This window comes from Prionailurus bengalensis, chromosome C2 (genome assembly GCF_016509475.1).
Source record: "Prionailurus bengalensis isolate Pbe53 chromosome C2, Fcat_Pben_1.1_paternal_pri, whole genome shotgun sequence".
NCBI classification, from domain to species: Eukaryota; Metazoa; Chordata; class Mammalia; order Carnivora; family Felidae; genus Prionailurus; species Prionailurus bengalensis.
Genome location: NC_057350.1, coordinates 72,187,284 through 72,210,693, shown reverse-complemented (window position 1 = coordinate 72,210,693; position 23,410 = coordinate 72,187,284). Strand labels below are relative to the sequence as shown.

The following is a 23,410-nucleotide window of genomic DNA, read 5'->3' as shown; positions in this document are numbered from 1 at the left end:
TTATGAACACACACACATAAACACACATACACACACAAACATATACACACACATGTATACGGAGTTGTGAAATAAAATTTTACCAAAAGTTTAAGCATCGAGTGCCATCAAAAATATTTGATCCTGGGGTGCCTAGGTGGCTCAGTCAGTTGGGTGTCTGCCTCTTAATTTTGGCTCAAGTCATGATCCCAGGGTCGTGGGATGGACCCCACACTGGGCTCTGCACGGAGCATGGAGCCTGCTTAAGATTCTCTGTCTCTTTCCCTCTGCCCCTCTCCCCCACTTTCTCTCTCTCTCTCAAATAAAGTAAATAAATAAATAAATTGCATCTAAAAAAACTAAAAAATTTTTTGACCCTAAGAGACCCCATTTAGCATTTGGACCATAGATACGACACCAGAAGGAACAAATGGTTTTGGATCCTCTGTTAGTGAGTTGGCATATTAATGTGTTTTTTAAAATTGTGATAAAATATACATAACATAAACAGATTAATTAATTAATTAATTTTTGAGAAAGAGTGAGTGGGAGGGCAGAGACAGAGCCAGGCACAGGATCCAAAGCAGGCTCTGCGCTGATAGCAGCAAGCCTGATGCAGGCTTGAGCTCACAAGCTGTGAGATCGTGATCTGAGCCAAAGTCCAACACTCAACTGACTGAGCCACCCAGGTTCCCCCAAAAAGATTAATGTTTTTAAATGTAAGAAACAAAGTACTAAAACGAAGAACCTCCCACCTCCAATTTGCATCCTCTTGTACCTTTGGGTTTATGATGCCTTTCCCCCTCCTCTACTCACCTTTTTTTTTTTTTTCTTCCTAGGTTCCTGGTCTATAACTAAGGTAAGAGGTGTACATTTTGACTTTGATCTTATGGGACAAGCAGCCAAAGTTCCCTCTTGCTGCATCTGTGCCTGAGTTAGAGAGGAGAATGTGTCTACATGCAATTGTACATTTCTGTTAAAAATAGGTTATTAAAAACAGTTAAACAGAAAGATTAACTAGAATCTACATAGGCATATAATTTGGAGCAGGATTTAGAGAACTACAGGTATGTCCTAGTGGGCACATCAAAGCCTTATGTATCTTTTCAGATCTGGACATTTCGCTGTCATAGACCCCAGCTTGCTTTTATTTTTGCTTGTATTTAACATTTGCATCCTTGTTATCTTTTAAGTATAAATTCTGTTTCCCCATTTGTCTTCTGTGTCCCCTGTCTTTTCAGAGGTATAGATTTGTCATATCTACTTATGAGTCTTTGCCTGATGCCCAACACTACTACAGTAAATGTTAATAATAATGGCAATTAATTACCTTTTCTTCTCAGCCATTACCAATGAGTCTTTTTTTTCTGTAATCAGGATATTGAAAGCCGTTAAAGACAACTTTCCTTTTCTTAAGTAATAGTTGCTTAGAACTTTCCCATTTCCAGGCTTTTCCCCACTCTGGCCACATTTACTCAAGTGGCTTGGGCTCTGAACTAGCTGCACATTATATCTGTATAACCGTGTGGTTTAAGGAACTTTCCTACTTTTTAATTCACTGGCGAAGGAAATAAAAGGGTGTTATCTCCATGTGGCCAATGGGGAAACTGATACATGGAGCCATTAAACCCATGTTTCTACACCACAATCGGTAACAGCTCTGAGACCAGTTGCTGACTTCTAGGCTGGGATGCCTTTTCACTATGTCAGTGGCTTTTCTGGCTTGTTTTTTTCCTGCAATTTCTCCTTCACCAAATAGCAAGACTTCTGCTTTCATCTCCAGGTGAAGAAAAAAGGGAGAGGGAGAGAATTTTATAGCTGATGACTCCTGTACCCTTTTCTCCACCAGTAATTCCCCTGATGTAGCTGTCAGGTATTTCTGTAGACTAGGGTCTTTTAACATTGGCATGCCACAGGCTCGTTGTCACTTCAGAATCTTTGCGCAAATCATTCTCCTAGGCTGAAAGCCTCATTTCTTCTTCTTCATTGACCTAAAATCCTACACTAGTCTGCAGACATCTTCCATGTTACTTTTCTGCCTGACTCTGCTCCATCCCACCCAGGCTGACTCCACCAACGCTGACCAAAGTCTATTATGTGCCAGTTTACTGTGTGTTTTTAGGAGCTTGCGCCTGCCACATCTCATTTAAACACACAGAAAATCTGCAAGGCAGGTATTTTAATCCCATTTTCAGTAAGCATTACTAAGAGAGATGAATTTTGTCTGAATGACCCATCTGTATGGCAGGGCAAACATTTAATTACCTAACACCTGCTCTTCTTATAGTCCTGTGAAATATCCTCTTCCCATTTAAAGCCCCAGGCCTGTCTCCCATTCCTTAGCTCAGCATGGCATATAAGCCGCAATTGTCCAGGATGGAGGAAAAAATTTTCCTTTCCCCAAACTGCAAGAATTTCAGTTCTAAGGTCTCTTACGTCTGAAGAAGATTGGACCTTGAATAATAGCCATTTCAGTTAGGCCAGATAGTTTAAATAAAGATGATGAAAAGCTGATGTCATTGCAAGCATCCAAATTATTGGGTCTCCAGAAGTGGGAGCTAATGTAGTGTAATAATGGCAACCGCAATGACTACAATGAAAATCAGATTAAAAAAATAAGATGTTGGACCATTTGAATGGAATACCAAACAAAGCAAACTTGCCTCTCAGTGGGTATAGATTCTGCAACAAATCAAGACAAATTTATATTCATCTACTTGAAATTGCAGAGGAGGGAGAGCCTGCAAAGCTTCTAGGGAGAAAGGGGTAGTAAAGGGAATTTAATTCCATAGTGTCCATTGTTGCTAATAAAAGATATGAAATTAAAAATATAATTGACATACTGTTTAAAGTGGTGTCCTCTTGGTTGTTTCATTTTAGTGACTGTAAATTCTTTCAGGTTACCTTTAAAAAATTTTTTTTTCATTATGGTAAGTGTACTTTTTAATTCCCATTCCCTACTTCTCCCATCCCCCCTCTGACTCCCCTTTGGTCACCATTAGTTTGTTCTCTATAGTTAAGAGTCTGTTTCTTGGTTTGTCTTTTTTTTTTCTTTTCTCATTCATTTTATTTCTTAAATTCCACATATGAGTGAGGTCAGATGGTATTTGTCTGCCTTTCTTTGACTTATTTTGCTTAGCATCATCATCTCTAGCTCTATCCATGTCATTGCAAATAGCAAGATTTTATTATTTTTTATGGCCAAATAATATTCCATTTTATCTGTACACCACATCTTCTTTATCCATTCATCTATGGATGGACGCTTGGACTCCTTGCATAGTTTGGCTATATAAAATAGAGGTGCATGTATCCCTTTGATTTTGTGTGTGTGTGTGTGTGTGTGTGTGTGTGTCTTTTTGGTAACCACCAGCAGTGCTATTACTGGCCCCAGGGTAGTTCTATTTTTAAATTTTGAGGAAACTCCATACTGTTATCCACAGTTGCTGTACCAGTGAATGTAAAATTTTTAATTTGGATTTTCGTAGGTTCCTCCTAACCTTGGTCTCCTTAGCCCGTTTGTCCATGTGGCTGTAAGATTTTCACCTCGATTCTAGCCATGTTTGTTAAGATCCCACAGGGCAAGGAAAGGGAGAAGGGACTCAGCCGGCCCATTGTCGGAATTTCAAGGCGGCCCCTCCACAGCTAATCCCTATCCGTCCCATTCCTCGATTTCACTTTTTCCTGCGTAGACCCTCTAAAATGCAGCTATGTTTCTGCTTATAAGATTTAAAAATATTCCTCCCTGGGGCGAGATTTTAAAGAACGGGGGGCAAAGGGAAGGGGGCGGTGCGCAAACCTCGTGGTACTTCCTGAAATTTAGCGCAGAATTGGGGGAAGAGCCGGAGCCCAAGCCAGGAAACGGATTTGCATTTTAAAGGATTGTGCATTGTCCCTCAGGGCTCGGACCTGGAAAGCGCTTTATCTATGACCCTTTTATGGCCCTGCCCGTTTTCTCGCTTTGTACCTGTTTGTAAACTTGTCCAATCTTGCCTGGACCGACTAGAGGCGGGGAGCGGGTGTAATTGTTGGAAAGAGTTTAAAAAGTGACAAGAATCCTATTTTATTTGTTATGCATTGCACAACCTTATAATAACAATAATGGCAGTGAACATTAAAGTTCATCTACAATTATGCCCCCCTAATAAATCACTTGTTTCTGCTTTCCTTTTCATTCCCTCATGCATTAAACATCATGCAAAGCACTGTGCCCGTCTTGGTCCACGTGCATTTTTTACACATCCTAAATACAAACTTGCATTCTGCTTTTAATTCTTTTTCCTTTTTGCTTCTCCTAAGCACTTCTGAGGCTGCAAAATATATACTCACAATATGTCTTTATTGGCTACCTAATATCCCAACTAGGGCATACACTTTAAGGAATTATTTCAGTGTTAAGTATCCAAGATGTAAAAGTAAACGCCAACACCATCACCCTTTGTACTGCAAGGCCTGGAGGTCGGTCAAGGTTAGACGGAGGGCTCCGTGTATCAAGGCTGCGGCCCGGGACGCGGCGGAAGGCGGCGAGGAGGAAGCCAGTGCGGGTTCCACGGCTCCTCCCGGCACCTGCAAGCTTGGCGCCTTTTCCCTCCGACCACGCCCCAACCCGCTCCTCCCCGCCCCTCCGCGCACACTAGTCGAGCGCCCTTGTCCCAGTGCGTGCTCACGGCTCGCCCAAGGCAGTCCATTTCCAGGGCACCTCTGGGGTGTACGTGAGGCAGGAAGTGACGCAAAGCCTGGGGGGGTCGGAAGAGGGCGGGGCCAGGTTATAAACAGCCGGTTGGGGGCGTACATCCCCCACAGAGCCTCAGCTTCGGCCTGTAGCGGCTCGGGCGGTAGCGGCCGGAGGGGAGACTGTGTGAGTGACGCGCCGATGCTAGAATCTCGCCGACCCTCCCTGGCCTCCCCTCAGCCTGCTGGGCGGGTGCGAGCGGTCTCCGGTGCGGGCCCCCTTGGTGCTGTCCAGCTGCATTGGGGGACCGCAGGGGGCGCGGGGAGGCTTGCGGAGCCTTCGGGAGGAGAGGGCGGGATGGAGCGGGGCCCGCGTGCGGGACTGGAAGGGGCCGCCGCGGCGCGGGGAGCGGGCTGCAGGTGCAGCGAGGTGGAGCCGCGGTGCGGAGAAGGGCTGCCCTTCTCTGCCTTTCTGCGCCCTTCTCGTCTCGCCGGGCGGCGAATGGTTTCTCCGTTAAGGCACTGAAGGCGGGATGAGGGGTACCCGGCTGTCGCTCTGCGCCCCGCCATTCTGCTTCCGGCCGTTCCTCAGGCCACCCCGATCCCTTGTCCTCACTAGCTCGTCCTTAAAAGATACAGGACCTCGTGGGACAGCCATAGGCCGCGGGCGCGGGAGTGCGAGCCACGCTGCCGCAGCGTAGACTGGCTCTGCTGGGAGCACGTGGCTACTCCGGGAAGTTTCCCCAAAGAACTGCTGTCGGGGTGCGCGGGTGACCTTGAGCTTGTAGCCCTACGCTCTCTCGGCGCCTACCCTGATCGTGGTCTCACTGCTCAAAGTGACAGAGCTGTCCTCCACTCGGTTACGAGTGTGCCCTGGGAATTTGATGTGAGCTTCTGTAAGCCGTGCGTTTGAACTCCGGCACAACCTGATCTTTCAGCGATGCCGTTGGCTTTGTGTGTGGGTTCTCAGTTTTCCCTAAGCAGAAGCTGTTTGAATGCCGCAGGTGCTGACTCGAAGAATATTCTGATTGCTCTCCTTGTTATAAGATGGGAGATTCAGAAATAAGACTTCTACTTTGTGAAAGCTATGGTCTAGAGGCCAAGTGAAAGCTGTTTAGATTAGAATTGGCTTTCCCTTTCAGGAAATTAGCAGTATGGTTAAAGGGCTTGCTATATTGACAAATGTCTTAGACGCCCATTGTGTTACTTTCTAGTGGATAGCTTTCTAATGTAGTGGGTAGGGTAAGAAAATATTTTGTGACTTGACTTTTTTCGGTTAACGTTTTTTCCTCTGTTTGTAGCGACCTTGGGTAAAGCAGGGAACTTAATTGTTTCTGCTTTCTCCCTTTTTTGGGGGGTGGGGTGAGAGGATTGAAGTAGGAAGTAGTTGTCCTCTTACAAAAGTACATGGATACCTGATATCTTTATTCCAGGCTTAGATAGGAGTTGGAATACTAGATGCTGATTCAGTTGCCTCTGAGCTAGGGAGTTTGACCTTACTGACAAAGACGTTTAAGGTGATTTCCAGAAGTTGTTGTCTACTGCAAAATTCAAGTTTAGTCTATTTAAAGTACTTCTTGGCTCTTCTTTTTTCTGTTTTGGATTATCATAAATTTAGTATACTTCACAAGATCTAGAACCTAAAACGTTTTGTCATCGATACGAAATATTTTCCAAAAATCGACTTACAGCATAGCACCTTTTAACTTTTCTTTGATAGAATATGGAATGTTTTTGTGAAGTAATGGTTGTGAACTTAGCCTGTACTGAAGATTGTTGGGTAGAGACAACAACTCCACTAACCCTGCCCTAGGTTGTGGCAGTTATTTGCCTCTGATAACGTACTTAACTATAGGGGAGCAAGGTGCCCGGCGAAACTTGAATCAGACAACAACAAAAGCTAGTTAAAAATGATCCTCTGAGGCCTTTTGGAACCCTTCTCTGGATGTGCCATTTGTCTGCTGTCTCAGATGAGCACTGTACAGGTAGACTGAATTGGACAATCTTTTTACAGAAAGCTGAATAGAAATGAAGATTCTCCTTGTTTTCCTCCATGGGGTTTCATTTTAGACCCTTAAAGCTAGGAAAGAGCTTGACCATCCTGGGTAGACACAATTATATGTGTCCTGGGGGCCCTGAAGAAGTTTTGTAGGTTCATGTCATCTTTTCATTTCTCCTGCAAATGCATAGGGAAACAATTTGCAAAACAGGTATCCATAACCAATTGCTTAAGATCTTGGAGCCCCACCAGGTAACCTTTTAAGTTTTTCTACCTTTTTTTAAAATTTGTTTGTTTACTTATTTTGAGAGAGAGAGCAGGGGAGGGGCAGAGAGAGAGGGAGAGAGAGAGAATTCCATGCTGTCATCACAGAGCCCAATGCAGGACTCGAACTCATGAACCGTAAGATCAGGACCTGAACCAAAACTGAGTTGGGTGCTTAACCGACTGAGCCACCCAGGTGCCCGTGAAGTTTTTCTACTTAAAAAAAAATTTTTTTTTAATGTTTATTTTTGAGAGAGACAGAGACAGAATGCGAGTGGGTTATGGCAGAGAGAGAGGGAGACACAGAATCCGAAGCAGGCTCCAGGCTCCACGCTGTCAGCACAGGGCCCCACGCGGGGCTTGAACTCACGATCTGTGAGATCATGACCTGAGCTGAAGTCGGACGCTCAACCGACTGAGCCACGCAGGCGCCCCTGAAGTTTTTCTCCTTTTTAAAATCTCCCTAGTATCCATGCTTTGTCCTGTGATTCTAGAATAAGCCAGAGTAGTGGCAGAGATGGGAGATGATTCCAGTTCCAAGTGCAAGGTTTTCATTGTATTCTTTTTTATGTAATTTCCAAATGATATGAGAAATGAACTTTACATACATTTAAGTATGTCCCCATACTGTTAAGAAATAAAATATCTTTCTTTGTTAATTATTCTTTGTATATTCCCTATCAAGTATAGGGTAGCGAAATCAATCAGAGAAGGCTTCATAAAGATGTTCCCTGAGCTGAGTCAAGAAGAAAGGAAGGATGAGTAGAACAAAGGAAGGATGTTAGTAGAGGCAGGGACTGAATTCGGTCTCATTTTGGAGATAGTAGAGGGCACCATTTAGTAGGTAGTGAAGTTCTCTAGAACAGAGAGCCTTAAAAGCAAGTAGAGGAACTTTGTTTCATGTGTGCTGCAAGGACTTGAGGCTGTGGCGCATTTTCCAAATGGAAGTAGGCTTGTCAATAATAAACAAGTGACTCATTCTTATTTCAGGTAAAATGCAGTAGCAGTTTTGGGTATGTTATACATAGATGACCATGCATTTTGGTGCAAAGATCCCCCCACCCTCAGCTGTATGTATTGTGTACAGACTCCTGGTCTTGAGACACCCCAAAGTAGCTTAAGACCTCAAGGTATTTACTGTATTTAAAAAAATTAAATAGAAATTAATGCCACGTTTGAAGAAAGTAGGAATAAGATGATAGGAATTATAAAGAAGTTTAGAACTGAATTATGAAGAAGTTTAGGACTGTAGTCTAGCTTGTACCTTCGCCTGCCTCCTGTCTTCCATCCATGGCTCAATTAAAAGACATTTCAGAAAGAAAAAAAAGACTCAGTTACTCCTTCCATTTCATGTTCAAAACATACACGGCTCTGTTTTGCTTACTTTAATTTTCATTATTAATGTGAGAAACTGAATACATTTTCAAGTTATCATTGAGAGCACCAAAGATACACAAGGTGCTAATATGTACAAAAATCCAGTTGGTGTTTGGTTTGTCTCTTGTTATGGGTTATCAGCAATGGTGGTGACATCGTGAAATAAGCTGTAATAAAAGATGTTTGGCTTTTAGATGCCATCTTTTAACAGAACTATGTAACTATAAACAGAACTGTTTATAGACAGTGATTATAACTGGTAGGAAAAGTTTCTCTGATGCTTCTAGAGTACATAAATTAGAGTGATTTCAGTTCAAAGAAAATTCAGTAAGGGGTTCTTTTCAATACACAGCTTTATCATGTATGAAGTCATTTTGAAAGAATGACTCAATTTTTTTGTATATAAAACTTAAGGAGTAACTTTTGTAGATATCCTAGAATTATCGTGTTATTCATAGATGCGGGGTTAAATTATGAAGTTAAAATGGGAATTGCCTAAGTCACAATTTTTTCCTCTGACTTGATTTCTTTTATGTTATAGTCTTCATTTTGTGTCTGGATATTGAAATAGAAATAACATACTGGTGTTCTCAGTAAAAACTGTACTTAGATTTTAATTATACAAAATCATAATTACATGTTCTATTAATATCTGTTTATGCAGAATTGCAATCAACTCAATCTCATCATTTATTTAAATCCTTTATTTAGATCATTTATTTAAAAGTGTTGTCACTTTAATCTCAAAATTAATTTAAAACTGGAAACCTTGAGGAATGGCTGGTTCAGATCAGCATTAAACTTGTAAACTGGTTTTTCCTAGAAAAGGGTGATTAAAATTGGTTCAGGGTGGGGTCTTCTAGTTCTGGTTCTAGTGATTGGGTTTGTAGGGTTCTGGTGCAGTGATAATGGTAAACTTTTTGTACCAGATAGGGCAAGAGACTTTGCTTCTCAGAATATGATCTTGCTTCTTGGCTCTGGTCGTTAAAGCTTGGGGATTAAATTTTTGTTGTTGTTAATAGGTTTTGATAGGAGACTTTTCTAATGCCAGTTTATGTAACGTCTTTTATTTTATAGTCTGTGTATATCTCAGTTTGCTTTGTGACATGTGCATGTTAAATGGTCTGTTAAGTGTACTTGTAGTGTAGGAAAAGCCTTAAAATAGTATGAAATAAATGACCATTTTATATATCTCAACATAATATCGCTTTAAAACATTTAGAGGCACTCAAATCAAATTAATTAGAAAATCTGGATTTCACTAAATACCAGTGCTTTAATTTAACATAGAACTCTGTTGGTTATAGAGGTGTTTTTCACCTTTAAAATGGATGTTAAGTTGCCTGGCTGGCTCAGTTGGTAGAGCATGTGACTCTTGATCTCTGGGTAAGTTCAAGCCCCATGTTGGGTGTAGAGATTATTTGAAAATAAAAAAATCTTTTAGCAGTGCCTGGGTGGCTCAGTTAGTTGAGCATCCAGCTCTTGATTTCGGCTCAGGCCTTGATCCCAGGGTCGTGGGATTGAGCCCTGTGTCTGTGTGCTGAGTGTGGAGCCTGCTTGGGATTCTCTCTGTCTTCCCTCTGCACTTTCCCCTGTTTGGGATTCTCTCTCACCCTCTCTTCCCTCTATCCCTCCCCCACTCTCTTTCTTTTCTCTTTCTCTCAAATAAAAAAATGTTTAAATCTTTAAAAAATAATAAAATGGCTGTCATTTATTTATTTTTAAATTTATTTTATTTATGGATAGTTGACATACAATATACAGTGTTAGGTACACAACATAGTGATTCGAAGGTTAAGATTAATTTCTTACATTTCTGGAGATGAGAACAGAATTTTTATAACTCAGTAACCCATTGAACTTCAGTTTTTGGATTATCAGTTTTCAGCCTTGAACAAGACACTGAACATCTCAGATGGTTGGCTTCTTTGTGTGTAAAACAGCATGGTGTGTTTTTCTTTTGTCTATTTCGTTTTGCATCAAAGATCTATTAAATCATTTGTAAGAACTGTTCCTTTAATCAGAAGGATCATGTTTTCTCTCCTTTTATATTGAAGATGGTTTGTTACAGGTCTTTTTAGCATGACCAGTCTTGACTTAATTCTACTTTGGGTTTTTTTTTCCCCCCAGGTGCTAGTCTGTTGTATTTGTCCCTTTGACTACTAAATTCAGTTACTTAAATTTACCTACCATGGTAGGTAGAACCATGGTAGGAGAACTTGAAATAATAGTACAGTATATATCCATATTCATGTACCCTTTATTCTGATTCATCAATTATTAACAGTTACCACATTTGCTTTACTTCTTATACACTTTTTAAAAAAAATTTTTTTAACATTTATTCATTTTTTGAGATACAGAGACAGAGCATGAGCAGGGGAAGGGCGGAGAGAGGAGACACAGAATCCGAAGCAGGCTTCAGGCTCTGAGCTGTCAGCACAGAGCCCAATGTGGGGCTCGAACTCGCAAACTGTGAGATCATGACCTGAGCCGATGTCGGACATTTAACTGACTGAGCCACCCAGGCACCCCAATTTCTTATACGCCTTTAAAGTAATTTATTAATTTATTTTTAGTCTATTTTGAGAGAGGAAGTGAGCAGGGGAGGGACAGAGAGAGAGAATCCCAAGCAGGCTTGCACCATGAGTGCAGAACCCAGTGTGGGGTTCAAACTCATGAAATCCAGAGTGGGATGTTTAACCGACTGAGCCACCTACGTGCCTCTAGGTGCCCCTCTTATACCCCTTTTTTTTCAGACGCTTTTTTTTAAACTAAACTATTTGAAAGTAAGTTATAAGTGTTAGGATACTTCATCCTTTCTTTTTTTTTTTTTTTAAGTTTTCCAATTTTTTTTTTAGTAATCTCTACACCCAGCATATGGCTTGAACTCATGACCCTGAGATCAAGAGTTACATGCTCTTCCAATGGAGCCAGCCAGGTGCCCCAATACTAAATTCTTAAATTCTTCAGCATTAATCTCCTAAGAACAAGGGCATTCTTTTCCAAAAACAGAATAAATCATCACACTCTCCAAATCTAATATAATCAAATCGAATATATCACACTCTCCAGATCTAATCTGATGCAATACTGTTATCCACTATGTAGTCTGTATTCAGATTTCTTATTTTTCCCAATAATATCCTTTGTAGTTGTTCTCACCTCCACCCCACCTCAACTCAGGATCTAATCAAGGATTATATTAAATTTAGTTTTCCTATGAACTAAATGTCTTTATTAAAGACCCTTTCTGGGAATGTGATAATATATTTAAAAGTAAACTTGATATATAATAATTTAGCGTGGTAATGAAAACCTCTTATAACTGGTACAATGGTATCTATTTTGTATTAAATTTCTGTTTTAATACTAGGTTCTTTCGTGTGGCAGCTCAGAATGATGGATCAAGCCAGATCAGCATTCTCTACCTTGGTAAGATATTTTAAGTTTTGTTATTCCTTGTCACCAGTTTGTGAGAATATGAAATATAGAAGAATGGCTCTCACCCAATAAGCATGAAGTAATATTCAAAGCTGTCATAAAGTATTTTTTTATGTTGAAGTGGTGGCTTGGCAATGTAACTCCTCCCACAAAGGGTATCTTCAGTCTTGTGTGGAGTTAACTATGGGAAATCTTGTAAGAACATACAGGGTATTTCAAGTATGGTAGGAGGGGGACAGCCACATTGATAAGATGAACAAAGAAAGCTGATCAAAATGTATACCTATATTAGTAGACATATGTAACAGAAACCCTGAATGAAAAGGCTGAATGAGATGCAAAAGGCCAGTGTGTGATCTAGCCCCCATCTACCATTGACAGAACTAGGTATCAGGAAGAATGTTGCTTTGAAAGAGGAACTTCTTTTTTCTTAAGAATATATAGCAAGTCATAGTAATGGTCCACTACTAAGTATAGTACCTAACCAAACTTTTGGTAAATGTTCCTCTTCCCTTTCTTCTCTTTCATGATGCTTTCTTTCTCTCTTTTCTTCAAATCTCAGTTTGGTGGAGAACCATTGTCCTATACCCGGTTTAGTCTGGCTCGGCAAGTAGATGGTGACAACAGTCATGTGGAGATGAAACTAGCTGCAGATGAAGAAGAAAATGTTGACAATAACATGAGGGATAATGGTGCCAGTGTCACGAAACCAAAAAGGTTTAATGGATTTATCTGCTATGGGACTATCGCTATAATCCTCTTTTTCTTGATTGGTAAGAGTGGCTATTCAAAACTTAAATGTTCCTTGGGAGTGACTCCAGGAAATCTGTTAATTCAGCCAAGCAAACATTTATTTTGTGCCTTTTTATGTGCCATTATGCTAGGCACTAGGAATACAACAACAATGACTAAGATTCTATGCCTGCCTTTGAGTTTGGCCTGGTGGAAGAAGAGAGACACATGAATCATTTCATTGTAATGTGCAAATGTTATACTAGGAATACACACAGGATATCTGTAGCATAGAAGCTTGGCCTAAGGATTTAAAGAAGGCTTCTGGGAAGAAAAGTTACCTATATTTTAAAAAGGTAACTATTTAGGGGCACCTCACTGGCTCAGTCAGTAGAGCATGTGACTCTTGATCTTGGGGCCAAGAGTTCAAGCCCCAGGTTGGGTATAGAGATTACTTAAATAAATAAATAAACTTAAACACAATTAAAAGGCAAGTATTTAAAGTTACTATAAAGTTGACTCTTGAACAACATGGACTTGAACTGTGTGGGTCCACATATATGCAGATTTTTTAAAATACGTATGTATATATTTAATTTATTTTGAGAGAGAGCGAGAGTGAGTAGGAGGGCAGGGCAGAGAGAGGAGAGAGAGAATCCCAAGCAGGCTCTGCACTGCCAGCGCAGAGCCAGATGGAGGGCTTGAACCCACGAACTGTGAGATCATGACCTGAGATGAAACCAAGAGTCGGACGCTTGACTGACTGAGCCACCCAGGTGCCCCTCAGTAAATATATTGGAAAAGTTTTTGGAGATTTGTGACAATTTGAAGAACTTGCACACCAACTGTGTAGTGTAGAAATACTGAAAAAGATAAGAAAAAGACAGATATTGTAAGAATATGGCACATAACATATGTAACATACAAATATGTGTTAATCAACTCTTTATGTTACCATAAGGCTTCCAGTCAACTGTAGGTTATTAGTAGTTAACGTTTTTGGAGAGTCAAAAGTTACATGCAGATTTTCTACTGTGTGAGGGTATACACCCCCAACCCCTGCATCGTTCAGGAGTCAACTGTATGATTTATTAGATTGAATGGTTTAAAATATAAAAAAATTGAGATTCATTATTTACTTTCCTACTGCTTACAATTTGATTAAAGCCAGTATTTTCAAGGCTTAGCTGAAAATATTAACAGTTCCTATAGGAATATATTGTCAGTTCTGAAACTTTTTATCCATAGGATTTATGATTGGCTACTTGGGCTATTGTAAACGTGTAGAAGCGAAGTCTGAATGTGAGAGACCAGCAGGAACAGAGTCTCTGGAGGTAGAGGGAACCGAACCTTCAGAAACAGAAGAGTACTTTCCTGAAGCACCTTCTCACTTATTTTGGTCGGACCTCAAAACAATGCTGTCAGAGAAACTGAGTAACACAGAGTTCACCAGCACCATCAGGTAAACTTGAGCTATTTCACAAATTTAATCTCAGTCCCTAACAAATACTGATTATTCAGAGCAGTGAAACAAAACAAACATGACAGTCTGGAGGAAAGACTTCTTACAGTAGGGGAGACTTCCCATGTTTAGCTGGAAGGTAAAGAATTAGTAAAGAATTCAAACTTGTTGGATGGGGAAAAAATTTTTGTGAGGACACTCCTTTTTCTTTAAAAAATTCAGAGGTCTTTGATCTTTTTGTCATCTGGTCTTTTATTTTTCAACGTTTATTTATTTTTGGGACAGAGAGAGACAGAGCATGAATGGGGGAGGGGCAGAGAGAGAAGGAGACTCAGAATCAGAAACAGGTTCCAGGCTCTGAGCCATCAGCCCAGAGCCTGACGCGGGGCTCGAACTCACGGACCGCGAGATCGTGACCTGGCTGAAGTCGGACGCTTAACCGACTGCGCCACCCAGGCGCCCCATCTGGTCTTTTAAGCTTGTTGCCTGCTGTCAGACTTTCTTTGCTTTGATTTTCATCTCAACCCCTTGTAAGGCACACTGAGCTTTGCTACCATCAACAAGGGCATCAGTAGCCTTTTTTATTCTTTAGATCAGGACTAACTTGACTGCCCGACTTGATATAGAGACTATCATGTCTCTAGTATTCGTGATTTCTTCTGGTTCTCATTAATCCGTATAGCCTTAGAAGTGTCCTTAAGGTTTCTGTCCTTCGATTTTGAAGACCTTCCTTAGACACGTATATAACCCTGTGTAAAGAACGTATTCATCGTTTACCTATTAGCTGGCTTCCAGTAGTTTCCGTGGTACAATGATTCTCTTAGTCTTAGATGAGGAATTTTGGCATTTTTACTTCATCTAATGAATACTTTTGTATATACCGTATACCAGGCATTATGGATAACGTAAGAGTGTAGTCTACCAAACAAAAATCAAATAACTAATATGATGTATATATATTTACAGTGAGACATAGGAGATCAGAACAAGGAGTAGTTTTGCTTCAAAGGTGAAAATTAAAGCTGTACATCTTGAGTTCACCAACAGTAATACTTTGATTTTGCTTACTCATTTCCCCTAAAATTACCCTAAGCACATATATGTGTTAAGATGGGGTTCTTGATGGAGTACTATACATTGGATTCAGAGGTTGGATAAAGCTGAAGTCATAAATTCCTTTAGACATTGGGCATAATTTTTTTTCTTCTAAGTTTGTCTCTAGTCAACCTTGAAATTTGGGGTCATAGTTATCTTAGCTATGATGAATAGTATTGAGTTATTTTAAAACAATTTTCTTGATATTTGAGTTCATTGTTTATTTTAAATTAAATTTTAGTTCATGTGACAGTGACTTTTTTTCCTCTAGGCAGCTGAATGAAAATTCATATTTCCCTCGTGAGGCTGGATCTCAAAAAGATGAAAGCCTTGCCTTTTTCATTGAGAACCGATTCCGTGAGCTTCAACTTAGCAAAGCCTGGCATGATGAACATTTTGTTAAGGTTCAGGTCAAAGGCAGGTATGTTGAAAGATGGTAAACTTATTTTCTAGAAGTAGCTATTTTCAGGTGTGCTAATACAGCAAAGACTTCCAGAATAAATAATGCAAATCAGATGCTAAATGTACTAAAGCCATTTTTTTCCCAAGGCTGTCCTTAGCTTCAGCTTCATTTTAACTTAATCTTTTTTTGCCAGTGCTTCAAACTCAGTGACCATAGTGGGCACGAACAGTGGCATGGTATACCTGGTGGAGAGTCCAGAGGGCTATGTGGCATACAGTAAGGCAGCGACAGTTACTGTAAGTAAGGCGAAACGGTGCATGAGATGGTCTTCCCTGTTGAAGAGCTCAGAAACTCATTGTCGTTACCTTTCTTAGGAATTTTGGTATAAATTTATTTTTTAAAATGTAACTGATCGTGAGATATTCTTATTCTCAGCCATCCTATGCCACAGTGAAAGTAAAATCCTAGGTCTTCTTTCAGGACGGCAAGGCTCTAAGTAATCCTACTGCTCTCTTCCTCTTGCACTCTGCCGGCCACTCCAACCTCCCCGGTGTTCCTAAACCACTCAAATGCAGGCATGCTTCCACCTCAAGGCTTTTATAAAACTCCCTTTCCTTCTGTGGGCCCACTCTTCCCCTGACTACCAATATGGCCTGTTCCCTCCTTTTGTGCAAGTGTCTTTTCCAGTGTTAACCTCCTTAGGGAAGTCTTCCTTGATTATCTTGTTAAAAATGGCCCTCCTCCAATCACTTCCCTTTATCCGCTTTATTTTTCTTACTGGTACTTACACCCCTGACATTACTCATTTGTTTCCACACTAGAATGAAAGCTACATGCAGGGCTAGAGGTTGGCTTCATTTACTGCTGTGTCATAGACCCTTGGACAGTGCCTGACAGATGGTGTTTGTTGAGTGAATGCATGTATCAAGATTCCACTTTATGGGGGCGCCTGGGTGGCTCAGTCGGTTAAGTGGCCGACTTCGGCTCAGGTCATGATCTCACGGTCTGTGAGTTCGAGCCCTGCGTCGGGCTCTGTGCTGACAGCTCAGAGCCTGGAGCCTGTTTCAGATTCTGTGTCTCCCTCTCTCTGACCCTCCCCTGTTCGTGCTGTGTCTCTCCCTGTCTCAAAAATAAATAATAAAAATGTTAAAAAAAAATTTTTTTTTAAATAAAAAAAAAAAGATTCCACTTTATGTGGGGACAGATATAATATAAGTAACCATCTTGGCTGGAGTCCAGTCTTAGCTTGAATCTTTAATTTAGGCAAATATGGCCAAACTACTGCAGAAATTTAAAAAACAGTTGATAGATCTACCTAGGTTTTTCAGGTTTTAAAAAACAAATGTTAGTATGTCAGGGGTCAATTTATTGGATGCCTTTCAAGCCAGATGAAGTTTTACCTGTGCTATATCACTTTCCCTGACTACCTATAACCTAGGGGTTTGGAGGTGGGTACACTGTTCTGTCAGAAACATTGAAGGTTTTAGTTCACCTGCAAGCTTTCTACATTTAGGTTATTTGGTTGTCAGGATCAGTTTATATAGCTCTATTAATAGTTTAGGAATATTATGAGACAGCTTTTATAAACATCTAAAAATTGATCTATGCAAGACACTTTATTGTGATAGATAGCGTTTAACAATTTTCATACAGATTTCTTATCAGAACTTTCCGTTAAGACCTATTTTTATGTATGTCCTCAATTATCTAGCATTCAAGTGTTAGGAACTTTATGTAATTGGTGCAGCCAGGGGTAGCCTACAGTATTTATATTGGTATATGTCTCTTTGTTTATCATATCCTGTTAGACTTTCTCTCCCCACACAATATTGGAAGCAATGTAAAAGAGATTAAATGTCAAGAGCAATGCAAATTAGATTCAAGGCAGCATGTGATGATGCAAGATGTGACTATAGGAGGCCAGAGTCTTGATTCACTCCTAACAACTGACTAGTTTGACTGGAATTCTTACATCCTTTTAGGCTTTGGCCTCCTTTTATCTCTGTTTTCTCTATTGGGTTTGATCTGTAAAACTATCCTCTCTCAGACTCTACGGCTGTTCTAATACCGTAATGCTCATTAAATCTCATGTTTTTATTCTAGGGTAGACTGGTCCATGCTAATTTTGGCACTAAAAAAGACTTTGAGAATTTAAACTCTCCTGTGAATGGATCTTTAGTGATTGTTAGAGCAGGGAAAATCACTTTTGCTGAAAAGGTGAGTATAAGTTATTAAATACACTGGTATCATACTATTCTTCCTTTAAGTGGTATCATTGATTATTTTTTTTTCACATTCTGGAAACCATCAGTCTTAAACTCTCATATCTAATAATATACTTGAATTTATTTTCTATTTACTTATTTTTTAATGTTTATTTAATTTTGAGAGAAAGAGAGACAGAGCTCAAGCAGGGAGGAGCAGAGAGAGAGAGGGAGACACAGAATCAGAAGCTGGCTCCAGGCTCTAAGCTGTCAGCACAGAGCCCAGTGCGGGGCTTGAACTCACGGACTAGGAGATTATGACCTGAGCCGAAGTGGGACGCTTAACTTACTGAGCCACCTAGGCACCCCTAAACTTGAATTTATTAAAGTATTCAACAAATCAAATAAGTTATAATTATCTAAACTGTAGGATACTTCCAGAACTATGGCATAGCCACTTGGAGTATTCTGTAGTCATTGTCTTTCGGTGACAATGAGGTAATCAGAAATGCTTCAGTGAAAGCAGTTTAAATTTAAAATAACAATATTCTGTTGTTACATAGAATTGCTAAATCATTGTTAAATTAAGGTGCTTTGTTAAGTTCTATATAACCAAATTTTATGTATATATGGAATATATATGTATAACTATGTTTTTTGAAAAAGAAAATTGAAAGTCAAACCTATGTAATAAGGGCCTAGAATGGAACATACTAAAAGACAGTGGTTGTGTTAGATGGGTTTTTATTATTTCTCTTATCTTTGAAACTCTCTTAATGAGTTAGTTAAGGGAAGTATTTTTTCTCAACATGTAAGCTATTTGCAACATTTGGGAGTTTCAGTGCAGTCCTCTGTAACCTTTTGTCTTAGCATAAAGCCCAACACTGTTCTTCTAACTTTGTGATTACATCTTCACTTCTGACCTTTACATGTTTTTCTTTAGGTTGCAAATGCTGAAAGCTTCAATGCAATTGGTGTCTTGATATACATGGACCAGGCTAAATTTCCCATTACTAATGCAGAGATTCCATTCTTTGGACATGTGAGTTCTTATTTCTTACGTAAATGAGTTTTTGGGTTCTACAAATTGTTGCTGGATTCCATCTGCATTAGTAGAAGTGTAACATGCCTTCCTTATTAAATACTCTTTTTTTTTTCTGGGAGGGTCTTAGCAGTAACAAGAAAATGGATTATGGGACTTTGAGACCTAGTTATTATTGCTAACATTACCTTTTCAATAGTGTCTTGAATTGAGATTTGGCATATGCCATTGCCATATAAAAACAAGAGTCACATATTTTAGAGCCACTCAGACCTTCATGGTTTGAGTTGCTAAACTAAATGTAGGCTATACCCTCATACTGAGTCTGAATCTTCTAAGGATTTCTTGAATAAATGTCTGACAGAGCACATTACTTTTTTGTTTAACTAGGCCCATCTGGGAACAGGTGACCCATATACACCTGGATTCCCTTCTTTCAATCATACTCAGTTTCCACCATCGCAATCATCAGGATTGCCGAATATACCTGTCCAAACCATCTCCAGAGCCACTGCAGAAAAGTTGTTTGGGTAAGTTCTTATTTGAAAATTGTCCTTTTTGAAAACTGGTTTTATGAGTTAGAAAGGAATAATAATCTCCTTAAGTTGATTTGATAACATTTTATTATTTATTTTTTTTTTTAAGTTATTCTGTTGGGCGCCTGGGTGGCTCAGTTAGTTGAGCATCCGACTTCGGCTCAGGTTATGATCTCCGGGTCTGTGAGTTGGAGCCCTGCGTTGGGCTCTGTGCTGACAGCTCAGAGCTTGGAGCCTGCTTCCGATTCTGTGTTTCCCCCTCTCTCTGCCCCTCCACCACTCATACTCTGTCTCTCTCAAAAACTAAATAAACATTTAAAAAAAAAAAAAAAAAGGTTACTTTGTTTTTGAGAGAGAGAGTGTGCATGAGCAGGGGAGGGGCAGAGAGAGGGAGAGATAGAGAATTCCAAGCAGGCTCCACCCTGTCAGCACAAAACATGATGTAAGGTTTGAACTCACAAACCATGAGATCATAACCTGAGCCAAAATCAAGAGTCAGACGCTTAAAAGTCACCTCAATTTGATAGCATTTTAGATAATTGGCTGTAGTTTTCCATATTTGGCATCTCGTGGGGTGGATAGCTCTTACGCTGGTGTAGATAAACATGAAGTTTTTCCTCCATAAAGTGATATTAATAATTAGACATTGGATTTACAAACTCTGCAAGTCCTTGTTCAATTTACCCAGTGAATTCCTTGTGTACCATTCCTGGCATAGCTTCTCCTTGAGGACTTCCTGAGGTAAAGCACTTTGTTGCCCTTGGCAACCTATTCAGTTATTGGAAAAGAGCTGTTAGAATTCATGTTGAACTGAAATCTTATTCCCTGTAACACCGATTAGTTCTAGATTTTCTTCTTAGCAACAACAGTTCAAGTTTTCTTGTCTATAATGGAATATCTTCAGTTCTCATGACAGTTTCCAGATGCTTTACAGTCATGATTAGTCCTGGATATCCTCCCTAATGTATTAGTATCTGTCTTTAAAAATAGAACCCTGTCTGATTAGAGTACATGTCATTAGTTTTTATCTTGATCTAGACATACTTCCCACCTGGTATTGGTATAGAATGTAGATCTGGTCTCAGACACTTAGATTTTCTGTGTGATGTAGAACAAGTTACTCTAACCCCACTGATCATGTTTCTTTCACTTAATTGGATAGCTAAAATATAATCTACTTAGCAGGGTGACTGATTTCAAATGAAGAGCATTTACATGTAAGGACACACATGTAACACCATGTGACTATTAACCATGCTATCTATGAGCATTTTTTTTTTTAACTTATTTATTTAGAGAGAGTAGTGCTCATGCGCGGGGAGGGGCAGAGAGAGAGGGAGAGACAGAATCCCAGGTGGGCTCCATGCTATTAGTGTAGAGGCCGACATAGGGCTCCATCCCACAAACAATGAGATGACTTGAGCAGAGATCAAGACTCAGACGCTTAATTGACTGAGCCACCCAGGCATCCCATGAAGCATTTTAAAAATGGTGATTTTTTATTGACTTATACCAAACTTCAAATCAGATCATTCTTACCTCCACCTACAGGTCTTCCCTAACCTGTGATGCCAGCTCCCTTCCCTGTCTTATCCTTGTGTAGTGTGGGGTAATTGTGTTTTGACATTTATGTAAATAGAGCAGTCATTGTTTGGGTAACATGAGGAATTAGACAGGGGAAGATACGTAACTATCAGCAGCATGAAAATATTCTTTTATAATTATGATAAGAATGTATAGGGGCGCCTGGGTGGCTCAGTCAGTTAAGTTCCGGCTTCAGCTCAGGTTATGATCTCGCGGTTCGTGAGCTCGAGCCCCACGTCGGGCTCTGTACTGACAGCTCAGAGCCTGGAGCCTGCTTCAGATTCTGCATCTCCTCCTCTCTCTCTGCCCCTCCCCTGCTCATGCTCTGTCTCTATCTCTCAAGAATAAATTAAAAAAAAAAAAAAAGAATGTATACTAGTTAGTGTAGAGAGGAAACATGGGAATATACTCACAGGTTTTTATGTCAGAACTTCATTCTGAGTCCATCTTGGTATCTACTTCACATGTAAATGATAGCTGTGTCTCTGGCAGAAAGGCACATTTCAGATGAGGATAGGTACAGAAATTTTTTTAAAACATTGTTTAAACCAGGAGATAACTGATGATTTTCAGATGATTGCCTACAGATCGGAGTAAGACACAAATGGTTAGCCACCAGGGAGTAAATTTTGTATATGTTTTCTTTATATGTCCTCTTAGCCTAAAACTTCACTGGAGAGTAAGGAAGATTGATTTTGTAAACCTGAGGGAAGCCATAATAATCAGAACTCTAATGTCTGTTTTCTACTTCTAGAAATATGGAAGGAGACTGTCCTTCTGCTTGGGAAACAGACTCCTCCTGTAGGCTGGAAACCTCACGGAACTGGAATGTGAAGCTCACTGTGAACAACGTGCTGAAAGAGATAAGAATTTTTAACGTGTTTGGAGTTATTAAAGGTTTTGAAGAACCTGGTAAAGACCCTTGGTTTTTTGTTTTGTTTTTTTCTTTTGTTTGTTAGTTTGTTTCTGTTTTCCTAGTTCATAAGAATGTGGCCAGAAGAGAGAGTGCAGGAAGGCTGGCTTTGGCTTGGTTTTGTGGAGTGCTCTGGTCTGTCCTACAGTGAACTTTTTAGGTGTCAGTTTTATTGGGAGGTAATAAGGCCCTAGGAAATTAATTTGTCAAAAATTGACCACTGTGACTAGAGAATCTCTTTGAAGTTATTGAATATGTCATCAGTAAGCAAACTACTTCTTAAGGGGACAGATAAACACTTTGCAGGATATACAGTCTCTGTTGCAACTACGTACTTAACTCTGACTAGCTGACTATGCTGACGCTGACGTTGTAGCATGAAAACAGCTGTAACCAATACATAATGAATGGGCATGTGGGCTGTGGTTTATTGATTGGTCCTTGAAATATGCAGTCTATCTATTTAAGTAGAATCTAATAGTCATGTAATTTAGTAAGGAAAGCCCTTGGACTTTGGTTGCTTATTAACCAATTAAGTAGAAGTAGTCAATACAATCTATCTAAGTAGAATCTAAGAGTCATGTCATTTAGTAAGGAAAGCCCTTGGACTTGGTCGCTGATTAAACAATTAAGTAGTACAAATTAGTCGACAAGTAAACTTAACTGGTAATGTGGAAAAGAGTAATAATACTAACAAGGAAAAAGAGATTAGTATTGTCATGTAAATTTTTAATTCCTAGAGTCCTAAGTCAGCTATGAAGAAAGGTTCTCTTATCCTTAATGCATATATTGCATTTTTATCCTTCTTACAAACATGCTTATTCTAGAGTTTAAAGCTCAGTATTAAAAACAGTTTAAAAGCTGATTGTGTAATTTATCTTTTTTTTCTTTTTTTTTTGTTTTTTTTAAAGATCGCTATGTTGTAGTAGGGGCTCAGAGGGATGCCTGGGGTCCTGGAGCTGCAAAGTCTAGCGTAGGAACAGCTCTCCTCTTGGAACTTGCACGGATACTCTCTGATATGGTCTTAAAAGGTAGAGTACAAATTGTGAGGACCCTTGAATATCTATTTGCTATATATAGTTCTAAATACTATATGCTTTCTCACTTTGGCCCATATTATTGTGGTTCACTTGTGCTGGACTCTGAGTTTGAGTACAAAAGCAGATCATCTTTTGTTGGATCTGCCTTTGACTTTGAAACAGCTTTCCATGCAGTGTCTTTGCACTGGGAATCAACTTCGATGAGACACTCAAAAAGTGTTGTACTGGACCCTAGCTCTTAGTCTGACATATTCAGAATGACATGGCTAATCTAGCGTGGTCCCTAAGAAATCTATTTTAAAGCAAGCAGTGGCAGACCTCTATACTAAGTTTCTATAATTTTGGTATAAAATTATAATATGTAACTTGATGTGTTATGTTTATAGACATAATACTGGATATGTTTTTATATATTTATAATATGTAAACACTTTCAAGCCTTTCTCCCTTGGTATTTGCCACTCCTCTACACACACCCACACACACATACAGACCCCTATCACATTCTTGAATCCTTGGGCCATGGGTAAGTTGCAGTGCTTATTAACTTTTGTGGAAAAGTACATAATACAGAAAAATGCATACCCAGGAAAAGGGGAGGTTTGGAGGGGAGCTGTCATTAATGTAATTTCTCTGTAAACTTTTTCGTAACTTAAATTTGTAAG

At 39.7% G+C, this 23,410-nt stretch overlaps 1 protein-coding gene across 4 annotated transcripts in view; it reads left to right on the top strand.

Moving 5' to 3' along the window:
- The first annotated feature begins 818 nt into the window (after nt 1-818).
- Nucleotides 819-23,410, top strand: part of TFRC (transferrin receptor) — a 34,417-nt gene continuing 11,825 nt past the window's right edge. The window contains exons 1-11 of one of the 4 annotated variants that reach the window (XM_043594462.1): nt 819-838; nt 11,667-11,725; nt 12,297-12,507; nt 13,715-13,928; nt 15,295-15,444; nt 15,620-15,722; nt 17,530-17,643; nt 18,574-18,672; nt 19,063-19,202; nt 21,547-21,704; nt 22,617-22,736. In XM_043594462.1, the coding sequence (XP_043450397.1) occupies nt 11,690-11,725; nt 12,297-12,507; nt 13,715-13,928; nt 15,295-15,444; nt 15,620-15,722; nt 17,530-17,643; nt 18,574-18,672; nt 19,063-19,202; nt 21,547-21,704; nt 22,617-22,736 (1,345 nt within the window). In that variant the 5' untranslated portion in view covers nt 819-838; nt 11,667-11,689. Of the gene's footprint in view, nt 839-4,731; nt 4,920-11,666; nt 11,726-12,296; nt 12,508-13,714; nt 13,929-15,294; nt 15,445-15,619; nt 15,723-17,529; nt 17,644-18,573; nt 18,673-19,062; nt 19,203-21,546; nt 21,705-22,616; nt 22,737-23,410 lie in introns of those variants that run through there. The other 3 variants (XM_043594460.1, XM_043594459.1, XM_043594461.1) reach the window with 3 other exon arrangements.